At 41.1% G+C, this 20,665-nt stretch overlaps 1 protein-coding gene across 4 annotated transcripts in view; it reads left to right on the top strand.

Annotated features, from left to right (window-relative positions):
• Window positions 1-2,139: 2,139 nt before the first annotated feature.
• Window positions 2,140-20,665, top strand: part of LOC128687424 (putative phospholipase B-like 2) — a gene marked incomplete at its 3' end in the record, with an annotated part of 36,090 nt that continues 17,564 nt past the window's right edge. The window contains 3 exon segments of one of the 4 annotated variants that reach the window (XM_070081460.1): window positions 2,203-2,298; window positions 5,006-5,195; window positions 11,960-12,146. In XM_070081460.1, coding sequence (XP_069937561.1) covers window positions 11,974-12,146 — 173 coding nt within the window. 4 annotated transcript variants of the gene reach the window in all.

The raw sequence follows: 20,665 nt of genomic DNA, 5'->3' as shown, positions 1-20,665 counted from the left end.
TCTCATTGTCAGTCTGGGGCTCCGCGCATACATGTCTGAACCTCAATTATGTTGTGATCTGAGTATATTGTTTTTGATATGGTGACATTTCGTATCAGATCATCATTGTTAGTGAAGATGAGGTCTAGTGTATTCTCCAGTCTAGTAGGCTCTATTATTTGCTGGTTTAAATTGAATTTTGTGCAGAGATTTAAAAGCTCGTGTGTGAGTTTTCATCAAAGCTGCCTCCTGGTGTTATTACTGCAACAATATTATTTGCTATTTTCCTCCATTTTAGGTGCCTTAAGTTGAAATCCCCCAGGAGCAAGATGTTGGGTGCAGGAGCTGGCAGATTTTCCAGAAAGTGGTCAGTTTTTAACAGCTGTTCCTGGAACTGCTGGGATGTTGCATCCGGAGGTATCCTGGAGTATCAACCTCACAGGGAAACAGAATAAAACAATAAAAAATCTGATACCGTACATAAGGCCCATAATACATATGTAGAGCCGTACTACTACTAGCATTCAAAAACCATCCTGGCCCCTGAACACGTCAGAAAGTCCCCCCCCCCAACCCCTGACCCAATTTTGCAAAGAATTACAGACAGATAGCACTAACGTCCCCACATCATAAAAGTCTTTGAAATGGTTCTAAGAAGATTACTGCCCACTTAGATACCCATCAGCTGCACAACTCAGGGTAGCATGGGTTTAGAACAGTTCGCTACTACCTCAGGCGACTACTGGATCACTATGACATGGTCATGGATGCAATGGAGGTCAAACGAAATGCAGGAACAGTATACACAGACTTTGCGAAAGCCTTCGACAAGTGCGTAATAGCACACAAAGTACGTGATAAAGGAATAACAGGAAAAGTAGGTAGATAAATCTTATAACTTCCTAACAAACAGAACACAGAGTAATAGTAAATAGTAGTCAGAGGAGGCTACAGTGAAAAGCTCTGTTCCACAAGGTACAGTACTCACTCCCATCCTTTACCTCATCTTATCTGATATAGACAAAGTTGTAAACCACAGCGTCATGTCCTCCTTTGCTAATGATATGTGAACTTGCATGACAGTGTCATTCATCGAAGACACTACGAATCTCTAAGCGGACATCAACCAATACTTTAAATGGGCATCAGAAAACAATATGAAGTTTAATGAAAACAAATTTCTATTACTCCGCTATGGAAAACTCGAGGAAATAAAAACTGGATTGGAGTATAAAACAAATTCCAACCACACAATAGAACGAAAAACTAATATGGAGGACCTGGGAGTGATAACGTCAGAGAATCTCACTTGCAAAGATCACAACAATGTCTCTACCACATCTGCTAGGAAAATGATAGGATGGATAATGAGAACCTTCAAAACTAGAGATGCCAAGCCCATGATGATTCCTTCAAATCGCTTGGTCTCTCTGGGCTGGAATATTCCTGTACACTAACCGCCCCTTTCAAGGCAGGCGAAATGCATACCTTGAAAGTATACAGAGAACTTTCACCACACGTATAAGTAAAATAAAGCACCTAAATTACTGAGAATGGCTTAAGTTCCTTGATTTGTACTCCCTGGAATACAGGCGAGAAAGATACATAATATTTATTTGGAAAATCCTAGAGGGACTAATCCCTAGTCAGGGACTTGACAGGCAGTGCAACATTACCCCAATGAAAAGCAGGGGCGCCATGAGTACGCCAAGAGATAATACAGTAAGTGTCAGGAGCCCAGGGCTTTTCAAGTGTCTCCAAGCATAAATCAGGATTACCTACAGACCCCTGGCTGTCTTCAAGGAGCTTGACAGGCACTTTAAGTCAGTTCATGACCAACCGGGCTGTGGTTCGTACGTAGGTTTATGTGCGACCAGCAGTAACAGCCCGGTTAATCAGGTCCTGATCTACCGCGAGGGCTGGTCAAGGACTAGGCCAAGGGGGCGTTGACCCCCGAACCCCCCTCCAGGTATGGTATACAATACTAGTGTCGAGGAAGGACGTGTATGAGTCATGTTGAGATGTGAAGTTTTCATTAAAAAATTGAACCTTTTTTTTATATCTGCTAAAAAAAACCGGATATGGCACGGTAAAGTTGTCTTTATAAACACTGGCCTTCTGATAAGTTTCATATCAGTGTAGTAGTTAGTTTAATATGTTTATTATGCACCCCATTACCCACGTCCTGAGTGTAGTAGACTGTTGTAGTAGAATAAGACACGTGATACATGATAGTGACGTCATGACTCACTAGTGGTCCTCCAGCTGGTGCTCGAGAAACACTCGGGTTCACCCACAATCACTTACATAATACTCATAGTAAGTTGTTTATTTTTTACAAACAAATTTTAACAATGGGCTACAGAACAAACGGGTTTTGTGGTTTTTATGCTAATTTTAACCTAGGATAACCAATAAAATTAATATAACTTGTTCCTAGTGGCTTCCAGTGTTTTCCTAAAACACTGCAGATGCAGAAATCATACGTTATATATATATAATTACATTAATAGTTTGCAATACTGACATGTTGCATAATATTAGCAAACGTGCATTATTATTATAATCAAGGGGGAAGCGCTAAACCCGGAGGATTATACAGCGCCTGGGGGGGGGGGATGTGGAAGGCATTCAGGCTTAATTCGGGGAACTGGAGCACAGATCCAATTCCCTAAATCAAGAGCCCCTCACCAACATCAAGGAACCTTCCTTGAGGGGAGCAAACGTGCAACACTTGAGTAGCTTTGACAGTTGTTGAACCTGGAGGGAGGTTCCTGGAAGCCGGGGACGGACAAGTATATATTTATTTCCGTACAGGTATACTTAAATACAATTACACAAATTATCATACATAGTAACATATGTGGAAATTACCTAGGATAACCCAAAAAATGTCAGACAAAGTGACTTATTTCCATTGGGGTCCTTGGAGCCCAATAGAAATTCTTCCATGGATCAAATCTGGATTGCTTTCCTAGGCACTGTATGACCCCCACGGGTTTAGCGCTCCCCAGTGACTGTAATAATAACGAGAATATTCGCCAACCAGTGACTTTTTTCAATCCCAATAAATTATATTGAAAATTCTCTGGTTTTATCAGTAAAGTGAGATGTTAGTAAGTTTATTGAGGTACAGGTGCACATTAGGTACAATTATCATAGTATGGGCCAACAGGCCTACTGCAGTGTTCCTCCTTTCTTATGTTCTTATGTAACATATGTGTAAATTACTTACCTTACTAAACTTACGAGAAATATCAATATTTTCTTCAGGAGAAATGCTGTGTGCTGTTGACATATTCAGGAAGAAGCGCTAAACCTGTAGAGGTACTTGCCTAATTGTAGTTGCAGGGGTCCAGACTCAGCTCCTGGCCCCCACTCTTCACTGAGTGCTACTGGGTCCTCTCTCTTAAAGCTGTGTATAGGTTCTGCCTCCACTACCTCACTTGCTAGGCTATTCCACTTCCTGACTACTCTGTTACTGAAGAAATACTTCCTAACATCCCTTTGACTCATCTGAGTCTTCAACTTCCAATTGTGACCCCTTGTTTCTGTGCCCCATCTCTGGAACATCCTGTCTCTGTCCACTTTGTTTATTCCACACAGTATTTTGTATGTTATTATGTCTCTCCTAACCCTCCTGTCCTCCAGTGTCGTCAGGCTGAATTCCCTTAATCTTTCTTCGTAGGACATTCCCCTTAGCTCTGGAACTAACCTTGTCGCAAACCTTTGCACTTTCTCTAATTTCTTGACGTGCTTGAGCAAGTGTGGGTTCCAAACAGGTGCTGCATACTCCAGTATGGGCCTGACGTACACGGTGTACAGTGTCTTGAACGATTCCTTACTACGGTATCAGAACGCTATTCTCAGATTTGCCAGGCGCCCATATGCTGCAGCAGTTATCTGGTTGATGTGTGCCTCCGGAGACGTGCTCGGTGTTATACTCACCCCAAGGTCATACAGTGCCTGGGGAATATGATGCAGTTAAGCAAGATGCAAGGAAGGGAAGGCAAAGTCCAGCTCCTAGGATCAAAAGCTTTCATTACTACCATAAAGTAACCCCCCCTCCCCCCCATAAGGTGTTGATGCTCGGGAGTTTGTCTATGATGGTACTCGGGAGTTTGTTCCACTCATCCACAACTCTATTACCAAACCAGTGCTTTCCTATATCCTTCCTGAATCTGAATTTTTCCAATTTAAAGTCATTGTTGCGAGTCCTGTCTATGTCTATGTCTATGGGAGGGAAGAAGAGCGATTGGTGGAACGATGATGTAAGTAAGAGAGAAAAAGTTAGCATATAAGAGGTTTTTACAAAGCAGAAGTGATGCAAGGAGGGAAGAGTATATGGAGAGAAAAAGAGAGGTTAAGAGAGTGGTGAAGCAATGTAAAAAGAGAGCAAATGAGAGAGTAGGTGAGATGTTATCAACAAATTTTGTTGGAAATAAAAAAAAGTTTTGGAGTGAGATTAACAAGTTGAGGAAGCCTAGGGAACAGGTGGATAAAAGGGGAGACATGATCGAAGTGTATAAGTGGAAGATGGGTATTAATAAAGGGGATATAAATAAGGTCTTGAGGATATCTCTCCAAGAGAGAACCTGCAGTAATGGATTTAAATTAGACAAGTTTAGATTTAGAAAGGACATAGGAAAGTATTGGTTTGGAAATAGGGTAGTTGATGAGTGGAACAGTCTACCTAGTTGGGTTATTGAGGCTAGGACTTTGGGTAGTTTCAAATTTAGGTTGGATAAATATATGAGTGAGAGGGGTTGGATTTGAGTGGATAGAGTTATCAGAGCTTATTTCTTGGGTAGCATTGAAAATTAGGTTGGACAAATGTTTTGTTAGTGGGATGGATTGTAAAGGACCTGCCTAGTATGGGCCAACAGGCCTGCTGCAGTGATCCTCCTTTCTTATGTTCTTATAATATTTTGTTTAGGTTTTTAACTCCGAGTGTTAGCCACTCAGGTTAACCCAATAAAGTCAGTGCATCATCAGGAACTGTCTTATTTCCATTGGGGTCCCCTAGGATGCAACCCACAGCAGTCATCTAAGACCCAGGTACTTACTACTACGTGAACAGGGGCAACAGGTGTAAGGAAATATGCCCAACGATTCCACCCATGCCTGGGATTGAACCTCCTGACATCCAGTATGTGAGCTGAGCATGTTATCAACTGAGCCTCAGGTCCACAATCAACCAGGTTTCTTTGACTAAGGTTTGTAAATACAACTTGGTTGACCTCAAGCATTAGTTTACATTTTATACCACAATATAAGTGAATATTTCTTGTGGAAATTCTTATTTTGGTTGGCAGTGCTCTTATCTCACACAGTGTGTGTCTGTGGCTCAATCCCTTCCATGGGTGGAAACGTTGGGTGTGTTTCCTTATACCTACTGTCCCTGTTCACCTAGCAGTAAGTAGAAGATTGAGACACTTATGCAGCATATGGAAATCTTTATTCAGGAAACGTTTCGCCACACAGTGGCTTCATCAGTCCAATACAAAGAGGAAGGCGTAAGGAGAGGAATGTTTCCTGAATAAAGATTTCCATATGCTGCATAAGTGTCAGATAAGATAAGATAAGATAAGATTTCGTTCGGATTTTTAACCCCGGAGGGTTAGCCACCCAGGATAACCCAAGAAAGTCAGTGCGTCATCGAGGACTGTCTAACTTATTTCCATTGGGGTCCGTAATCTTGTCCCCCAGGATGCGACCCACACCAGTCGACTAACACCCAGGTACCTATTTGCTGCTAGGTGAACAGGACAACAGGTGTAAGGAAACGTGTCGAATGTTTCCACCCGCCGGGAATCGAACCCGGGCCCTCCGTGTGTGAAGCGGGAGCTTTAGCCACCAGGCCACCGGTGGTTTTTCAAACCATTCATCACATAGCAGTAAGTAGGTATCTGGGTGTTATTTGAGTGTTGTGGGTCACATCCCACATCCTAGGGACAAGATTGAAGGACCCCAATGGAAATAAGATGGATAGTCCTCGATGACTCGCTGACTTTCTTGGGTTATCCTGGTGGCAAACCCTCTGGGTTAAATGAAAAATGAACAAATCTTATCTAATTTTGTCTTAAGTTACATTTATTTTGATTGCACTGCACCTCTGAGCTAATCAGTACTTGGTAAAGGCATGTTATTTGCCTGGCCTAGCATAAACAAAGACTAATGGTATAGGTTAGGTCAGTGCCAGATTTAGATGAAGAGAGGCCCTAGGCTATTCCATTTGTGAGGCCCCTCCTAATCTCCACCTTCACGACTAGAGGAAAATGGAAGTGTTTTAAAATTCAGTGAAGCCAAGATTGATGATGGGTGTTTAAATTCTGCAATTCACAATTCCTCCTCTAAAAGACATAAGATGTTATTTTTAAATACCGGAGTAATTGAAAAAAAAGCTTAAATGTTAAAATTAACTGTAAAAACTTTTTCAGTAACTGAGCCTTGTTAATGTTTTGTAGAATAAGCAAGAATTTTTAGGAAAATGAAATTGCAAGTTTACTGTTATATTCTTTAAAATATGTGTATTATTTTAAAATACATATTAAGAAATAAAGAAACTATAACCATCAAATACGTACATTGACTTTTTTTTTATAGCCTTCCTCAACAAAATCATCGAAAAGTTCATCAAAATCTGTTTGTCTAAGTTTGTCACTTTCACTGTACAGAATGCTCAGTGCAGGTAACCTGTTTTGAGACATTGTGGCCCTTAATTCTTTTTTAATTATTTTGAGGCTCGAGAGTTAGTGACCATTAAGCTAAGAAATAGCCATAAGATTGCTTCCACATTAGGGAAAGCTATCTGAATTTTTTACTTGTATATAATTTGATTCAGGGAAACCGGCAGGCCAGACTTGAGTCTTGGAGATGGGAAGTACAGTGTCTACACTCTGAAGGAGGGGTGTGTGTGTTGCAGTTTTATAACTGTAGCGTAAAGCACCCCTCTGGCAAAACAGTGATGGAGTGAATGATGATGAAAGTTTTTCTTTTTTGGGCCACCCTGCCTTGGTGGGAATTGGCTGATGTGTTAATAATAAAAAAAATAATTTGATAAAGGTCTGTATGAGACAGCGACTGCTCTGCTGTAGGCTTATGGCTTTGTCTCACGTACAAGTGAAAGTGCAAAAGTTCATCAGTAAGTTTCAGTTCAACATCTTCTGGGTATGCCTCCATTTACAGTTCAACACCTTACTGAATCTCTTAGATGCTGCCAAGAGTAGCAAGAAATACATAAACAAATACAAATTGTGCAACATCTCTGTACACAATACAAGTTATTGGCTTCAAGTGCATCTAATGATACGAATGAAGGATTTTATCCTAAACTTATCTCTTGAAGAGAGTTCATCAAAGGCATCAGGACCAGGTGCACTTCTGTCATTTTCTTGCCATTTCCTTACTCTGCCTCCTTCTGACAGTTCTGTAGTTAACATTTGGCAAGGTGACTTTTGCTTGTTGCTCAAGCTCATCAAAATCTACTCTAATTTGGCTTTAAAAATCCTGAAGTGAACTGTACAAACATGCACAAGTACTCAGTATCAATTCTGATTTCTGAGTGGCTTTGCTGACCTTGTGAAAATGTGTAGCACATGGGTCCAAAAATGTAGCATAAACACAATTTCTAGTTCTTCCATTTTCTGCAAAAGAGTGTTAGCTTGAAGCTTGGTATCAACATCAGAGTATAAATGACTGAGATCCTCAGTCAATTTATCTATCTCATTGCTTTCCTGGAAGGACAAAATCAGTGCTAGTGTCAAGTTATTGGCCTAAGACAGTATTATTCTGAAATGAAGTGCAAGGAACATTACTGAAGGGTTGTTTTGAGTACAGTGCATTATGACAGCTTGTGTAAGAAAGACTATGACAATGTCAAACATATACATCTTGGCTGGAGCCTGCTGGATTTTGAGGCCCTAGGCTTCAGTCTGCTAAGCTTGTAGGTAAATCCTGCACTGGGTTATCTTTGGTTAGGTGGGTTTTGTTATGTTTAGTTAACTTTTTTACCCGTTGTATTCTTTATATAGCCTCTCCTCACTTAGCGAAATACTCGTTTACTGACAACTTGGACTTACGACGGGCTCTCTGACCAATATGCATACCTAAATAATGTGTATTAGAGCTGATTTCCTCTCTGTTTATTACAATATACAGCACATTACTGTATAAACAGTTAAAAATATACTAAAAATATTATAAATGGTGCAAAGGTGACATTAAAACAGTATCAAAGATGGTTGACACAAGTCCACTACCCTTATAGTATGCTCCTCGCTTAACGACAAATTTGTTTACTGACATGGTCTTAGGAACGGAACTCCATCGTTAAGTGAGAATCTGTATTGTACAGTTCAAACTGTAAGTAATGGGTGAAATCCACCAAGTAGAAGTCTTATATATACATATACCACTTGTTTCAAGGAATTAGCTACTCCCTCCTCAGATTAAACCTTATTACCTTGCATTCCAGGCACAGTATGACCCCTATGAGTTTAGTGCTTCCCCTGATTATAATATCATATATGACACTGTTACCATGTTTGATTTTTTTTTTTTTTTTTTTTTTTTATTATCACACCGGCCGATTCCCACCAAGGCAGGGTGGCCCGAAAAAGAAAAACTTTCACCATCATTCACTCCATCACTGTCTTGCCAGAAGGGTGCTTTACACTACAGTTTTTAAACTGCAACATTAACACCCCTCCTTCAGAGTGCAGGCACTGTACTTCCCATCTCCAGGACTCAAGTCCGGCCTGCCGGTTTCCCTGAATCCCTTCATAAATGTTACTTTGCTCACACTCCAACAGCACGTCAAGTATTAAAAACCATTTGTCTCCATTCACTCCTATCAAACACGCTCACGCATGCCTGCTGGAAGTCCAAGCCCCTCGCACACAAAACCTCCTTTACCCCCTCCCTCCAACCCTTCCTAGGCCGACCCCTACCCCGCCTTCCTTCCACTACAGACTGATACACTCTTGAAGTCATTCTGTTTCGCTCCATTCTCTCTACATGTCCGAACCACCTCAACAACCCTTCCTCAGCCCTCTGGACAACAGTTTTGGTAATCCCGCACCTCCTCCTAACTTCCAAACTACGAATTCTCTGCATTATATTCACACCACACATTGCCCTCAGACATGACATCTCCACTGCCTCCAGCCTTCTCCTCGCTGCAACATTCATCACCCACGCTTCACACCCATATAAGAGCGTTGGTAAAACTATACTCTCATACATTCCCCTCTTTGCCTCCAAGGACAAAGTTCTTTGTCTCCACAGACTCCTAAGTGCACCACTCACTCTTTTTCCCTCATCAATTCTATGATTCACCTCATCTTTCATAGACCCATCCGCTGACACGTCCACTCCCAAATATCTGAATACGTTCACCTCCTCCATACTCTCTCCCTCCAATCTGATATTCAATCTTTCATCACCTAATCTTTTTGTTATCCTCATAACCTTACTCTTTCCTGTATTCACCTTTAATTTTCTTCTTTTGCACACCCTACCAAATTCATCCACCAATCTCTGCAACTTCTCTTCAGAATCTCCCAAGAGCACAGTGTCATCGGCAAAGAGCAGCTGTGACAACTCCCACTTTGTGTGTGATTCTTTATCTTTTAACTCCACGCCTCTTGCCAAGACCCTCGCATTTACTTCTCTTACAACCCCATCTATAAATATATTAAACAACCACGGTGACATCACACATCCTTGTCTAAGGCCTACTTTTACTGGGAAAAAATTTCCCTCTTTCCTACATACTCTAACTTGAGCCTCACTATCCTCGTAAAAACTCTTCACTGCTTTCAGTAACCTACCTCCTACACCATACACTTGCAACATCTGCCACATTGCCCCCCTATCCACCCTGTCATACGCCTTTTCCAAATCCATAAATGCCACAAAGACCTCTTTAGCCTTATCTAAATACTGTTCACTTATATGTTTCACTGTAAACACCTGGTCCACACACCCCCTACCTTTCCTAAAGCCTCCTTGTTCATCTGCTATCCTATTCTCCGTCTTACTCTTAATTCTTTCAATTATAACTCTACCATACACTTTACCAGGTACACTCAACAGACTTATCCCCCTATAATTTTTGCACTCTCTTTTATCCCCTTTGCCTTTATACAAAGGAACTATGCATGCTCTCTGCCAATCCCTAGGTACCTTACCCTCTTCCATACATTTATTAAATAATTGCACCAACCACTCCAAAACTATATCCCCACCTGCTTTTAACATTTCTATCTTTATCCCATCAATCCCGGCTGCCTTACCCCCTTTCATTTTACCTACTGCCTCACGAACTTCCCCCACACTCACAACTGGCTCTTCCTCACTCCTACAAGATGTTATTCCTCCTTGCCCTATACACGAAATCACAGCTTCCCTATCTTCATCAACATTTAACAATTCCTCAAAATATTCCTTCCATCTTCCCAATACCTCTACCTCTCCATTTAATAACTCTCCTCTCCTATTTTTAACTGACAAATCCATTTGTTCTCTAGGCTTTCTTAACTTGTTAATCTCACTCCAAAACTTTTTCTTATTTTCAACAAAATTTGTTGATAACATCTCACCCACTCTCTCATTTGCTCTCTTTTTACATTGCTTCACCACTCTCTTAACTTCTCTCTTTTTCTCCATATACTCTTCCCTCCTTGCATCACTTCTACTTTGTAAAAACTTCTCATATGCTAACTTTTTCTCCCTTACTACTCTCTTTACATCATCATTCCACCAATCGCTCCTCTTCCCTCCTGCACCCACTTTCCTGTAACCACAAACTTCTGCTGAACACTCTAACACTACATTTTTAAACCTACCCCATACCTCTTCGACCCCATTGCCTATGCTCTCATTAGCCCATCTATCCTCCAATAGCTGTTTATATCTTACCCTAACTGCCTCCTCTTTTAGTTTATAAACCTTCACCTCTCTCTTCCCTGATGCTTCTATTCTCCTTGTATCCCATCTACCTTTTACTCTCAGTGTAGCTACAACTAGAAAGTGATCTGATATATCTGTGGCCCCTCTATAAACATGTACATCCTGAAGTCTACTCAACAGTCTTTTATCTACCAATACATAATCCAACAAACTACTGTCATTTCGCCCTACATCATATCGTGTATACTTATTTATCCTCTTTTTCTTAAAATATGTATTACCTATAACTAAACCCCTTTCTATACAAAGTTCAATCAAAGGGCTCCCATTATCATTTACACCTGGCACCCCAAACTTACCTACCACACCCTCTCTAAAAGTTTCTCCTACTTTAGCATTCAAGTCCCCTACCACAATTACTCTCTCACTTGGTTCAAAGGCTCCTATACATTCACTTAACATCTCCCAAAATCTCTCTCTCTCCTCTGCATTCCTCTCTTCTCCAGGTGCATACACGCTTATTATGACCCACTTCTCGCATCCAACCTTTACTTTAATCCACATAATTCTTGAATTTACACATTCATATTCTCTTTTCTCCTTCCATAACTGATCATTTAACATTACTGCTACCCCTTCCTTTGCTCTAACTCTCTCAGATACTCCAGATTTAATCCCATTTATTTCCCCCCACTGAAACTCTCCTACCCCCTTCAGCTTTGTTTCGCTTAGGGCCAGGACATCCAACTTCTTTTCATTCATAACATCAGCAATCATCTGTTTCTTGTCATCCGCACTACATCCACGCACATTTAAGCAACCCAGTTTTATAAAGTTTTATTATTATTATTATTATTATTATTATTATTGTTATTTATTAGGTGTCCCCAAAGAAGGACCTTTTAAAGGTCTTTCAAAACAATCTTACTTGATTCAAAACTCCCTACATATTCACTTAACACCTCAAAATCTCTCTTACACTCCTCACCTTCAAGCACATATGATAAACTGTCATAATTTGCTTCTCACACCCCACTGTATTTTATAATATCTGCAATCTGTCTAGGAACCCCAGCTTCCATGGCAATGGTGGCTCTAAGCAGTTTACAGTTGATGTTGGGACTCCTACTGAAATCTACTACAGCATCCATTATTAGTGTCACCTTTGATGGTGCACTTTACAGTCTTCATGATGGATTGGCCAAAAACTGGGTTGCTAGAGGCAATTTTACTGACAATATTTTTGTTGATGGGTATGTACATGTAATTGTTTGTTTCTTTCATGAAGCTATACTCTGATAGAGTTGGTTGGCTTATTTAGCTTAGAGCCTATCAGGTACAGTACATGATTCATTAAGGTTGCATGCAATCTGGACATCATATGTCAATGATACTTTTATCCTTAAAACAGAGATTAAAATAAATTGTTAGCTGTTATACACCAAGAGATGTATGCATTCAGTGTATATACAATACACAAGTTTCTTCAAATTTATCAGAATGTTCCTGTTGTAGTGTTGCTTTATTAGATTTTATGGAACCATTGATGTGAATCACAGTGTATTGCATGAGATGGCTTGTGGTTTGTTTAAAATTGTCGAGTCATAAATTTTTCCTCTTTTCCTATTTAACCCCTAAACGGTCCAAACGTATATATGCTTTCTTACCGCTAGCGCCCCAAACGTATATATGTATACATTTTATTTTTCCTGCCTGCAAATTTGGCACAATTGGCCTGAGATGCCTGGTCAGCATAGAATGGGTCTTAACACTCGGTGTGCACCAGCTGGGATCACTTAGTACCTTGTGGGAGCGCCAGTTAAATTGAGCGCCAGCTCAAGTAAACAGTGCAGCAAACACCAAGGATTCACTGATGTAATGTCATATTAACACTCCCCTTTTAAGAGGAAAGTGATGTTAACCCCAAGTTTAGGGTCTGTCTATCTCTGTTTGTCTCTGTCCATTTGTATCTATTTGTCTCTGTCTGTCTCTGTCTATCTGTCTCTCTATCTCTTTTTATCTGTCTCACAGGTACACACAAATACAATTATACATAGTGTAAATTACCTAGAATAACCTAAAAAATCCAAAGTGCTATACTGTGCTCGTAGATATAATGCACATGAATACCTGTTGGTTCACAGTGGCTCTCTGAGACAGACAAGCAGAGAGACGGAAAGAGACAAGCAGAGAGAGAGACAAGACAGAGAGACAGATAATCAGAGACAGAGATATGAGCTCATCAAATGTCTCTGCACCCTCGCTGGCACCCATCAAATGTCATAGCTTATCTCCTCTTATCTCTGCACTATCTCATCTCTGCACCTTCGCTGGCGCCCATCAAATGTCATCCCATATCTCATCACTGCCCTCCCGGATGCTTGTCAAATTGCTTCAAGGGAGTTTCTTCCTTCTTCCTCCTCCTCCTCCTTCCTTCTTCTTCTTCTATACTCCTGTGTATCCAAAACATTGCTGGGACCTATAGATACTTTGTATATATTATTAGACAATAGTAAATGACCAAGGCAGGTGTAAATGTCCACCTGTCATTGTGTTTGTGACAATTTAACTACAATTTCAGTACCTAATATTAGTGTCAGAACAAAGATTGGTTATGAAATGACAAGAAATACAATAAATTGTAATTATCAGAACATAAAAATTATATAAAATAATATAAAAATGAGAAAAAATGGTATATCGGCAACACTTCCTCAAGCGGCAGGACTCGATGTTGCCATCAGGTGAGCATTAACCCTTTCAGGGTCTGTCCCGTAGATCTACGGCTTTGCGTTCAGTGTCCAAACCGTAGATCTACGTCATGAGCTCAGCTCACTCTGATAAACTGTGAGTGGTACACTTGGGCCTAGATATGAGAGAATACATCTATGTGGTATGTGTGCACCACATAAAACAAATCCTGCAGCACACTGTGTATAATGAGAGAAAAAAAACTGAAACCAAGATTTTCGATTAAAACAGCAACTTTGCAGTGTTTTTTCGTATGTTTTTTATAGTTGTATTTGCAATTTCTTGGTCTCATTTGATAGAATGGAAGACATATTACAGGCTGCCTGCCTGCCTGCCTGCCTGCCTGCCTGCCTGCCTGCCTGCCTGCCTGCCTGCCTGCCTGCCTGCCTGCCTGCCTGCCTGCCTGCCTGCCTGCCTGCCTGCCTGCCTGCCTGCCTGCCTGCCTGCCTGCCTGCCTGCCTGCCTGCCTGCCTGCCTGCCTGCCTGCCTGCCTGCCTGCCTGCCTGCCTGCGTGCCTGCCTGCCTGCCTGCCTGCCTGCCTGCCTGCCTGCCTGCCTGCCTGCCTGCCTGCCTGCCTGCCTGCCTGCCTGCCTGCCTGCCTGCCTGCCTGCCTGCCTGCCTGCCTGGCTGCCTGCCTGCCTGCCTGCCTGCCTGCCTGCCTGCCTGCCTGCCTGCCTGCCTGCCTGCCTGCCTGCCTGCCTGCCTGCCTGCCTGCCTGCCTGCCTACCTGCCTGCCTGCCTGCCTGCCTGCCTGCCTGCCTGCCTGCCTGCCTGCCTGCCTGCCTGCCTGCCTGCCTGCCTGCCTGCCTGCGAAAAGTGGAATGAGTTGCAAACTTTTGTTGAAAAGTATCACCCTGGCCAAGCTGAAACAAGTCGTATCTGCAATGTGTTCAGTGACAAAACCTTGTCCCACTTCAGGAAAATCTTAGAGATGCCAGAAACAGAGCACTCTTGACAGTTATTTTGGGGGACAGGGGTCCAGTGACTCTCAAGCTGGTCGTAGTAGCCTTAAAAGACAAAGAAGGGAAATAACCCCAGATAAGGACTTGTTGCCTAAAGTCTTTATGAAAGGGGATTCCCCTTCCAAACAATAAGTCCTCCCACTTTCCTCCTCTCTGTCTTCCAGATGCCAGCAAGTCTCTTCAGTAAAGGTAAGTAAATGTTATTTTAAATATTTAAATTTTAATTTATCTATATAATATACATTTATGTATTTATCTGTGTTGTGTGTATGTAAAACTATAGTTATTATTTAAAAAACGTATTTTTTGTGAATATTTTTCTGGGTCTGGAACGGATTAATTTTATTTACATTATTTCTTATGGGAAATATTGCTACACCTTTTGGCCATTTCGCATTTAGGCCTAGCTCCTCGAACAGATTATGGCCAAAACCCGGGGTTTCACTGCATCATAAATTGTACTACTTCATAATAATAGAGTAAAATATCGTTACCTAAAGTCTTTATGAAAGGGGGTTCCCCTTCTAAACAATAAGTCCTCCCTCTTTCCTCCTCCCTATCTTCCAGATGCCAGCAAGTCTCTTCAATAAAAGTAAGTAAATGTTATTTTAAATGTTTATTTAAATTCTCCTCCTGTCTAGACTTAAGTAGTTTTTAAGTACAGTGGACCCTCAGTTTTCGGCCGTAATCCATTCAGAAAGTTGACCTAAAATCGAAAAGGCTGAAAATTCAAATATTTCCCATAAGAATTAATGTAAATCCAATTAATCCATTTCAGACATCCAAAAATATTAGCAAAAAATACATGTTTTAAATATTAACTATAGTTTTACATACAGAAAACAATGAGTACATTCATTACTTACCTTAAAATATTTGCAGTCTTAATGTAGGGCGAGAGGCGAGTAGTATATATTTGTAGGAAGTTGTGTAGGCAGCGGTAGATGTAGGTACAGTACACATGTGTAGCCCTCCCCTGGGCTACAGTACACAGCCATATTATTACTCTGTTCACTGAGTTTAATCATTTCTAACAACTACCTTTAGATGCCATCATAAACAAAGGGAAAAGTAATGAATAATTCATGCCGAAAATTGTAAACAAACACATATGATGGGCGGTTACTGGGCGAGACGCCAGATTCACATTTTTCTCTAACGCTGAATCAGAGAAAACATGATGTTTACTCTTCACCCAACTCTCCACTCAATAGCATATAAACATTGCATGTTTATATGCTATATGCTATGTAACTTGTTTCTTATATAATTTTGAAGAAAATGTCATATATGGATTAATGAAAATGTCTATATTAACCTAAAATAAGACATTTAATGTGCCCAAGAGTGATTATCATTAAACATACATCGCATATAAACATTGCTACACTCCCTGCTTTCCTGCTACACTCCCTGCTTTCCTGCTACAATCCCTGCCTTCCTGCTACACTCCCTGCATGCCTGATACACTCCCTGCCTTCCTGCTACACTCCCTGCATGCCTGCTACACTCCTTGCCTATGCCTGTTTGCCACACTCACTACCTGTCTGCTGCACTCCCTGCCTGCCTTCCTGCTACATTCCCTGCATGCCTGATACACTCCCTGCCTTCCAGCTACACTCCCTGCCTTCCGGCTACAGTCCTTGCCTCTATGCCTGCCTGCTACACTCCTTGCCTCTATTCCTGTCTGCTACACTCCTTGCCTCTATGCCTGTCTGCTACACTCCTTGCCTCTATGCCTGCCTGCTTCACTCCTTACCTCTATGCCTGTCTGCTACACTCCTTGCCTCTATGCCTGCCTGCTTCACTCCTTACCTCTATGCCTTCCTGCTACACTCCCTGCGTGCCTGCTACACTCCTTACCTCTATGCCTTCCTGCTACACTCCCTGCATGCCTGCTACACTCCTTGCCTCTATGCCTTCCTGCTACACTCCCTGCATGCCTGCTACACTCCTTGCCTCTATGCCTTCCTGCTACACTCCCTGCATGCCTGCTACACTCCTTACCTCTATGCCTTCCTACTACACTCCTTGCATGCCTGCTACACTCCTTGCCTCTATGCCTTCCTGCTACACTCCTTACCTCTATGCCTTCCTGCTGCACTCCCTGCCTTCCTGCTACACTCCCTGCATGCCTGCTACACTCCTTGCCTCTATGCCTGCCTACCTTGAATTCTATTGTGTTTCTCACTTTCTTTACCAAAAAAACTTTACTACAAACTTTCTTTGGGGCCATGGCTACTTATTTTGCAGTTGCACTTAATAACCACCAAAAACAATGGATTATAGCGAAATATTTGGATGAATGAGCAGAAGCTTCCTCGCTCGCCCAGAGACAGCCACACTGACTGTGTAACACACGAGCGGCTGGCAGTAGAAGCGTCCAATATGGCTGATATGCGAAATAATGGCTGATAACCGGAAGCCGAAAAATCAACAGATAACCGAGTTGGCCGATAAGCAGAATGGCTGATAACCATGGGTCCACTGTATTAGGTTAAGTCTGCCCAAAATGCCTCGGCATGATAGTGGCTTTCTTTGTACCAGTCAAATTATGAAATGTAAACACACATTGTAACCTTTACAAAGAAATAAAATTTTGATTTTGATTTGCTAAGGCAGGTGTATAAATGGAGTATAACTGGAAAAGGTTTCGGGGGTCAACACCCCCGCGACTCAGTCTGAGACCAGGCCTTGTGGTGGATCAGGGTCTGATTATCCAGGCTGTTACTGCTGGCCACATGCAAACTGACGTATGAACCACAGCCTGGCTGGTCAGGTACTGACTTTAGGTGCCTGTCCAGTGCCTTCTTGAAGACCACTTGTACCAGTAGCTTAATAACTTATTACTTCCTCATTGTAATTAGGGCTGCTTTTTTTTTATATATATATAGAAGTTATTCTTAACCCTTTCAGGGTTTCGGCCATACTAGTACGGCTAAATTCTAGCGCCCTCAAATCTAGTGAGAGAAAGCTGGTAGGCCTACATATGTGGTCAGTGTGCGCTGTATAAAAAAAATCCTGCAGCACACAGTACGTAATGAGAAAAAAAAACTTTGACCGTGTTTTTGGATTAAAACAGCAGCTTTGCACTGTATTTTCGTATGGTATTTATTGTTGTATTCTAGTTTTCCTGGTCTCATTTTATAGAATGGAACACATATTACAGAAATTGAGATGATTTTGACTGGTTTTACAATGAAAAGTACCTTGAAATTGAGCTCAAAGTAGCAGAAATGTTCGATTTTTACCAAAGTTCAAAAGTAAACAAATCATGCTAAGCGTCCAATACACGTCAACTAGTGAGTCTAATATTCTTTCACAAGTGCGCTGATATTATTTATACCATTTCTACACTAATGCAGTAGTCTGCATAACAGTAAATCATCTATTTTTTGTGAGAATAAAAATTCAAAGTGGAAAGCAAAAGAATGTAAGAAGGGTGTGGGGATGTGACTAATGAACAGAGGAAATGTTATTTTAGTGCTGGGAATGTCTTGTTTATTCTGGACCCTATTCGGAAATTGGCATCTTTGAAATTTGTGTGAAATTGGCAAAATTGCTAAATTCTGACCACTGTATTGGATAGTTGAAATCGGTAAATGGGTGGTTTCTTGTACTCATTCGATAGAAAAAAAGGAGTTCTAGCGAAATAGTTATGATTTTTGTTGACAAGTACACTGGAATTGGCTGAAAATAGGGCTCGAAGTGGGCAAAATCGCCGATGCGTAAACATCATCAAGACCACTAAATTCATGAGAGCATAATTCCGTAAGTTTTCTATCAAATTTCATACTTTTGGTGTCATTATGATCGGGAAAAGCTCTATCTTTTCATAAGATTTTTTTTTAAATTTGGGCGACCCTGAGAACAAGTCTCTCAGAGGGCCTGCCGACCCTGAAAGGGTTAAGAGATGTATCATGAAACTTGAGTTGGATGTCAGTTCTTGGAAATACAATTTGAGGATGACAGGCACAGTAGTGGTCTAGCCTATGATGTCAGTTGGTGAGGTTGGAAATACTTTGACTGTAGAGACCATTACCGATCATTACTGGGTGATTGAAATATAGCCACAGTAAATATATTAATTGCATATACTGTATATCTATTTTATAGCTCATCAGGTCCCAAAAACCTTTCATTGCCATTCACTCCTATGTGACACATTCATGCATGCTTGCTGTAAGTCCAAGCCCCTCACCCATAAAACCTCCTGTACCCCCCTCTCTCCAACCTTTTTTGGGGACAACCCCTACCCTGCCTTCCTTCCCAAATAGATGTATATGCTCTCCAAGTCATTCTACTTTGTTCCATTCTCTCTAAATGACCGAACCATTTCAACAGCCTCTCTTAGCCCTCTTACTAGTACTTTTAGTAACTCCACACCTCCTCCTAATTTCCACACTGTGAATTCTCTGCATAATATTTACACCACACATTCCCCTTAGACATGACATCTCCACTGCCTCCAGCCACCTCCTCACTGCAGCATTTACAACCCATGCTTCACACTATACCACTGGTACCACTATACTCTTCTACATTCCCTTCTTTGCCTCCATGGATAACGTTCTTTGTCTCCACAGATACCTCAACGCACCACTCGCCTTTTTTTTTTTTTTTCATCAATTCTTTGGTTTACCTAATCCTTCATAAATCCATCTGCTGACAAGTCAACTCCCAAGTATCTGAAAACATTCACTTCTTTCATACTCCCTCCCTCTAATGTGATATCCAGTTTTTCTTTTCTTTATCTAAATCGTTTGATTCCCTCATCACCTTACTCTTATCTATATTCACTTTCAATTTTCTACCTTTATATACCCTCCCAAACTCATTCACTAACCTTTGCAACTTTTCTTTAGAATCTCCCATAAGCACAGTATCATCAGGAAAAAGTAACTGTGTCAACTCCCATTTTGTATTTGATTCCCCATAATTTAATGCCACCCCCCTCCCAACACCCTAGCATTTACTTCTTATACAACCCCATCTATAAATATGTTAGACAACCATGGTGACATTACACATCTCTGTCTAAGACCTGCTTTTACTGAGAAATAATCTCCTTCACTTCTACACACCCTAACTTGAGCCTCACCATCCTCATAAAAACTCTTTACAGCATTAAGTAAGTTATTACCTATTCCATACACTTGCAACATCTGCTACATTGATCCCCTATCCACTGTATCATATGCCTTTTCTAAATCCAAAAATGCAGTGAAAACTTCCCTACCTTTATCTAAATGCTGTTCACATATATGCTTCAGTGTAATCACCTGATCTACACATCCCCTACTCATTCTAAAGCCTCCTTGCTCACCTGCAGTCCTGCTTTCTGCCCCAAATTCTTTCAGTAATAACCCTACCCATACACTTTACCTGGTATACTCAGTAAACTTATTCCCATATAATTTTTACAATTGCTTTTATCCCCCTTCCCTTTATATAAAGGAATTATACATGCTCTCTACCAATAGGTTCCTTCCTCTCTCTCTCTTACATTTATTAAACAAAAAATACAAACCACTCCAACATTATATCTCCCCCTGCTTTTAACATTTCTGTCATGATCCCATCAGTTCCAGCTGCTTTACCCCCCTTTCATTCTACATAATGCCTCATGCACCTTCCCCACATTCACATCCTGCACTTCTTCTCTCCTGAAAGATGCTATACCTCCCTGGCCAGTGCATGAAATTGCCACCTGCTTTTCTTCATTGAGATTTAAAAGTTCCTCAAAATATTCCCGCCATCTACCCTATACCTCTAGCTCCCCAACTACTAACTTAACTCCCCTACTCTGTTTTTATCTGACAAATCCATTGTTTATCTCCAAAAAATTTTCTTATTGTCAGTAAAATTTCTTGATAATGCCTCTCCCACTCTTTTCATTTTCTCTCCTTTTATACTCTCTCACCACTCTCTTCACCTTTCTTTTATTCTTCATATACTCTGCCCTTCTTATATCACTTCGGCTTTGTAGAAATGTCTCATAATATACCTTTTTTCTCTTTTATCACACCCTTTACCTCATCATTCCACCAATTGCTCCT

Source organism: Cherax quadricarinatus, unplaced genomic scaffold, assembly GCF_038502225.1.
Source record: "Cherax quadricarinatus isolate ZL_2023a unplaced genomic scaffold, ASM3850222v1 Contig2789, whole genome shotgun sequence".
In the NCBI taxonomy this organism is placed as follows: Eukaryota; Metazoa; Arthropoda; class Malacostraca; order Decapoda; family Parastacidae; genus Cherax; species Cherax quadricarinatus.
This window is presented reverse-complemented; position numbering and strand designations above follow the sequence as displayed.